The 6,099-nt window shown below is 36.5% G+C and overlaps 1 protein-coding gene across 1 annotated transcript; it reads right to left on the reverse strand.

Annotated features, from left to right (window-relative positions):
* Window positions 1-3,084: 3,084 nt before the first annotated feature.
* Window positions 3,085-5,746, reverse strand: LOC145679276 (uncharacterized). The gene is made up of 2 exons (XM_081749863.1): window positions 5,174-5,746; window positions 3,085-3,315 (listed from the first exon to the last, which is right to left on the reverse strand). Exons 1-2 carry the CDS (start codon window positions 5,744-5,746, stop codon window positions 3,085-3,087), a joined length of 804 nt encoding a protein of 267 aa, XP_081605989.1.
* Between the last annotated feature and the right edge of the window lie 353 nt (window positions 5,747-6,099).

The following is a 6,099-nucleotide window of genomic DNA, read 5'->3' on the forward strand; positions in this document are numbered from 1 at the left end:
TTGCCTTATATCCATTAGCTTCAACTCATGGTGTAAGATCCAATGGAACACAGACATGCACAACAAGCAACAGAACTTTTCTGGTTACCTTTTTACTAACTAGTGATAGCCTGTATTTGGTCATTTGGCATACGAGAGGTAAATGGAAGAGGTATTGAATTTGCCCATTTCTCCAGTGTATATTTTCTTATAAAAGAAAGCCACATATTTGAACTTTGAGGAACGCTGGCAACACTGTTATTTGTCGTACCCAGGAAGAAATCTCACATGTACGCCAGACATTAGGAACAGTCATATGAAAAAAATGAAGGGCGTAGGTGCAAAATATGTGTCCCATATGATTTTCAAAGAGGTATAGTGCACGTCCCTGTGACAATTAGAGGCGTCGCTAGGGCTGCCAACGTGACGACAGTCCATCGAAAAATATGTACATAGTGACAATCGGAAGTAGATACTTCAGAAATTTTATCTCTCTTGTTATTGGATCTATGCCCTCCATTTCATTATTTGATTGATACCTATGTATGGCGTTCATGTGAGATTATTTTTTTCCTGCGTACGACAAACAACAATGTTGCTAGCATCTCAAAAATTTTACAAAAAATTAGTTTTTCTTCCTAATTTTGTATTTTCTTCTTCTTCTTCTTTTACGTGTTAAGCACTGGGGCACAAAAGTTACCTGTACAAAAGTTGTGTTCTATAAGCTTTCCAACGAGGTATGGCTCATGTCCCTGTGACAATTAGAAGGGATACTAGATCCACCAATGTGAAGGTCTACGATTTTCTGCTACCCACCCCTTTCCCCCTCCCCCCAAGTTGTCGACCACGATAGGGGGCTACGACACTGGTTTTCACGATCACTATGGTGCCTATAACAATAATCAGAAATAAAATTACGTTAGACTTTCCATTCATGCTCAACCCCCCTCTGATCCTGGACTAAATAGTATGTATGCGTTTCAAATATAATAACCCTCACCTCCACACTCATGTGATCCCAGTTCTTATTCTTGACATCTGACAATTCAAAATTATGAAATAAACGTTTATGTCTCGGTATAACAAACGGTTCTGTGAACTCGAAATACTGTATTTTAACAAAAGTTCCTAGCGAACCGGTTGAATGACACCTCTAGTTGTGGGGAAAACTGAGATAATGATGCTAAAAAAAGAAAAGCATTGATTAAATTATTTGATTTGGAGGGGACACATAAGGAAAAATGGGAGGAGCTTCATGATGATGGGAAGATGGACACAGCTCGCAGTGCAATTGTTTAAAATTTCCCAACTGTTCGGTGGTTGATTTGGAATTAAGATTACTATTTAAGCACCGTGGCTATATAGACTTGTACTTCATCTTAACGTGAGATCCGCACCACACGATTCCAACTGAGTTGTCCCGCGCCTAAAGCGAGAGATCCAACTTGTGTTGTTCATATGTATTGAGAAACCTTGTAGAACGACAATATGCGTCTGTTAGTATCTGTAAACTGGAAGGCGAGCAAAGGCAGTAAGAGCTTGGAGCGCGATATGTTTGTTAAGGATTCAGCGTCTGAAGAATATATTTTATTTCTGTTTTTATTCCTTTATTGAAACCGGAAGTGGAAGGTCAATCACTTTCAGTTTCACTAGTGTTCCCTTATATCTTAGCATTCTACCACAGCTTCACACAACTGATTGGTAACTATAATATATCACTCGCTATAGACAATACATTATTTCACATTTCGGCAATACATTTCCAATTTAGAAAATCTGACAATAATGATGATATACATGTAAATCATGGTTGATGAGTTTACTTACACCATGGAGGAACGCATCATAATGAACACGTGGGCTCACGAACGGACCCCTACAGGAAAATCAATGAGAGATATTCAGCATGATTTCACGGTAAGGTTTCAGTAACCTTTCCCTCCAAAACCAACAATTTTGCGGTGGGAGAAAAAGCTCTTTGCAACTGGTTGCATAATAGCGCAGTCAAATTAGCCCAAAAAGTACTGTGCTTTCCAAAATTCATGTTCCTATAACGTACCAATAAAGGGAAATTTGGACAAAAAACGGGAAATTTCTGTGAAAAATATTTTGGGACAGTGAAATTAAGATTTTGGTTTCGAAAAATTCGGGACAACTGGAAATGTTTCTAATTTACTGGAACATCCCAATTAAATGTAAACTGAGTTTTCACCATTTCTTGAGGAGAGCTTCTGTCACTATAGCCAAAAAGCAACCATATTTTGTTCAGTTTTGAGAATAATAAGTCAAAAGAAAGCATATTTTACGCAAAAGTCTCTATAATCGAAGTTGTAAAGAATTTATTTCTGCATGAAATGAACATCTAAACTTTAGAATTCGACCAAGCGATATAGTATGAATCGGCAGTCAAAAATGGGCAAAAGCTGTAATTTTTTGATTTGAACAGGAAATTTGACTTTTTTTCTCTCTTTCATAAATGTCTAGCAGATGGCAACACAATACAAGTGTCTAAATAAAATACTTTTAATTTTCCTATATGTAATTAATTTTATACTTTTTAGTATAATTCTAGTCTTTTTCTTGATGGATTATATTTGTTTCAAATGTCGTTATAATGTATCAGTTGGTTCTTAACTACGTAATGAAATTGTAATCCAGTAAAAGAATGGCAAAGACTGCTAGATAAATAAAATGGTTTGGGCGATATGATTCTCCGTTGTGTTATAGTTGTGAAATGAGTGTTATGGCAGGTTTGATTTGTTTCATATGTGATGATAGTGAGACAGAGGAAGAAGATGGAGTTAAAGTGAAGGAAAAGGGAATCAAAGCATTTATTGGGTAGAGTAAGAGAAGGAAGGATGGAAAACGCACTTTGTTACTGGACAAAAAGTCGGTTTTGGTCAATAACAAATGCAGAAAAACGTACACAAAAGAGCAAAACGTTAAGAAGTCTGCAAGAGGAGCTGCATCTCGTGTGACGAGGTCCTTCGTGGAGCCTTTTGATTTTAAAGGAAAGTGCTTGTTTTGTGGGAAGGATGCAAGTAATGCTTTCAAGCAGAAAGAAACAAACAAATTGATTTCCAAACGAGATAGTGTACATGAGATTCAAACTCTAGGGTTTATAGAATCCATAAAAGCCCTAGTCGATGATATAGAAGATGCACGGAGTGAGGAGGTTTTATGGAGGATTGGTACTGCAGCAGATCTTGTAGCTGCTGAAGGGTGGTACCATGGTACCTGTTTTAAACTGTTCTTGAAACCTACTTCAGCAGTCACTCTTCGTACTAGCCGACGTGAAAGTAGCGACGTTTCTGACTGTATTGATTTCATTTGTAACTATATGGAAGAAAATGAAGACATATGCCAATTTACACTACATGACATTATCAAAACTTATTCCGGTTATGTTCCCAAAACTGAGACCATTATAAAGAAGTTGATTGAACGATAGACACACAATCATAGTCAACGTCTTGCGAATAAAATCAGAAAAATAAACACACTGCTGAACAAGACTGCACTTATTTAATATAAAAACACATTTACACGTGACGTTTCGATCTTCTAGCCAAGATCCTCATCAGACGTACACTGAGTGATACAAAGTCAAGTCTAGTCAAGTTATCGTCTTTTTACCATCTCATAAGAGATGGAAGGATATTCTAGCTTCTGCTACTTCATCCAGAGTTAAACTTTGAGAAATGTTTGTGGAAAATTGGTAGAAGTGATGATGAGCGCAACAACTGGTCGAAACAAGTCTTAACAAGTAGACTTCTGTTCTTGGGTCTTTTACTGTGTGTGATGCCGAAGTGGAGCGAAGCCGATGTATAAGATCTTCCATCAGGTAGATGGTCCTGTTTGTGGTCATGTACTAGGCTGGTGTAGAATCTTCTTGTGTCCTTCTTTTGAGCTTCTGATCTTGACTATCATCTTCTCGTTTTGAATATCCGTGGAGAGTGCAAAAAAAATGAAGCTTATGGAATTGAGTTCAAAAACACTGATTATGTATTGATGTTATTCGATGAGTGTGTGGTTGTCCAATATTTGTGGGTGTTTGGAGAGATGATTTTATGTAATGTGGGATGAGTTTACTGTGGTTTTCTTCTCTGGTACTGGGAATAGATTTTTGTGAGTGATGTAGATATTACCATGTGTGGTTGTAAGAACGTTTAGTTGTTTTCGAAAAATTTGTCGAGTGGCTTTGAAGATGGCCTGGTGAAGTGTTTTTAGTTTCGGGGGTACTCAAGTATATATACACAATTCATCTCCCTATCTGCTCTCTCATTGGCCCGTTCAAACAGCCAATCAGAAGCGTGGAAATCTATCTGAACTGACCAATGGGACAACATAACATTCTACCAGAAAGAAACAACAAAGAGCAAGCAACCATTGAATACATTAATTCATATACATTTTTCTGTATTTATCAATAATATTTCTCCATTCTTTATTAATGCCGATACCATTGGTCCAATTCATTAAGTTTACATCTCCTTCCTTTTCTATCCACCAGGCCTCTTTCCACTTTCTCGGCCACAATCTTTTTTCCCGTTCCAGCACAATAACTTCTTTCCAGTTCACATCATGTCACCTTTCTTTTACATGTTTAAAGATTGCATTAGTTTCTCTGCCATATTTCACATCACTTTTATGTTGTTTAATTTTTTCTTTCAATAATTTCCCCGTCTCACCAATATATTTCATATCACAATCCTTACAATTTATACAATAAATGACACCTTTCTAATCTCTCTTTTCTTTTTTCTTCCCTTTGCTTTTGACCATGTCCAACAACGTTCTGCTACCTTTTCTATACACGTTGACCCCTTGCTTTCTTAACATTTTTTTTTTTAAATCTCGGTATCTTCTCCTAACCTACAATGCCTTCCCATACCCCTTCATTGTCCTCCCCACTTTTACCTTTCCCCGAGACCAAAGATGCTTTAACGATACCTCTTTTGCTATAACCATTCTCATACAGCTGTCCTTTAAAGATTTCCACATTCTCTTCTACATTTTTGTTACAAATTTTGGTAATTCTTTCTAACATATTTCTTATGAAATTAACTTTTGTGCTTCTATCTACATTACTTTTCTTATTACAATAAATACCAGCACTACATTCTTTTTGATACCATTGAGTCTTAATGCTCTTCCCTTCCTTACTCATTAAAATGTCAAGATAACATATTACACCTCCCTGCTCTGTCTCTAGTTCTAATTCTATTCCCTTCTCCTTATCTTCAATACTACCAACTAACTCTATCAACTCTTCTTTTGATCCTTCCCATATCCCAAAACAATTATCAACATATCTACATAAAAATCGAATCTTTTCTTTCTCCTTTTCTATCACATCCTTCTCCCCTACATTCATAATTATATCAGACAATACCGGACTTATCTTAGATCCTATACTTAAACCATCCTTAATCTTATATATGCCATTCTTAACTTTACAGAAACCAAACTGCCATATTAAGTTGAGGGCTTTTCTAACTTTCTCCCATTTCCATCCTTTAGCACATTCTACCCTCATAACTCTCTTAATCGTATCATATATAGCACTTCTCTTTGGACTAGGGAACATGGCTTTAACATCTAAACTAAACAAAATACAATGATTATTAATTTCAGCATTACTGGTGTAGTTTATTACTTCTCTATAGTCTTTAACTGCCAAAGTCTTTTGTCTGTCTCTTACCCACTCTAACACTGGTTTCAATTCACTTTCTAACGGTTCCAAATAATTATTCCTACAGTCCATAACTGGCCTAAGCTTTACTTCCTTTTTGTGTATTTTTGGAAAACTCTTCCATCTTCATTCATCCATTTCTTAAGTCCCTTCCTTTTACATTCTTCTTTTAATTCTTCTATAATTTCCTCTTTCTTCTTGTCAACTAAATCATATTGTCCATCCACCAAATCCTTCACCTTGTCCTCATACCACGCTTTAATCATTACCACTGCCGCCCCTCCTTTGTCAGCTCTCTCTACCACTATGTTCTTCCTTTTCCTAATGCTATCATATCCTCTTGTTTCTTCTTTTGTCAAATTCGAAGATCTTCTGTGCATTTCTTTCTTTACCAAAACCATTGCCTTCGTTCTTAACCTATCTCT

Source organism: Thermobia domestica, chromosome 2 (assembly GCF_964235325.1).
Source record: "Thermobia domestica chromosome 2, izTheDome1.hap1.1, whole genome shotgun sequence".
Classification (NCBI taxonomy): domain Eukaryota; kingdom Metazoa; phylum Arthropoda; class Insecta; order Zygentoma; family Lepismatidae; genus Thermobia; species Thermobia domestica.

What these genes read in the sequence shown, in the direction of transcription:
- LOC145679276 (XM_081749863.1), bottom strand. Translation starts at nt 5,746, where the DNA reads ATGGACTGTAGGAATAATTATTTGGAACCGTTAGAAAGTGAATTGAAA. An exon ending in TAGAGACAGAGCAGGGAGGT is followed by an intron (nt 3,316 to 5,173) that starts GTAATATGTTAT and finishes TCTTCCATATAG; the next exon opens with TTACAAATGAAATCAATACA.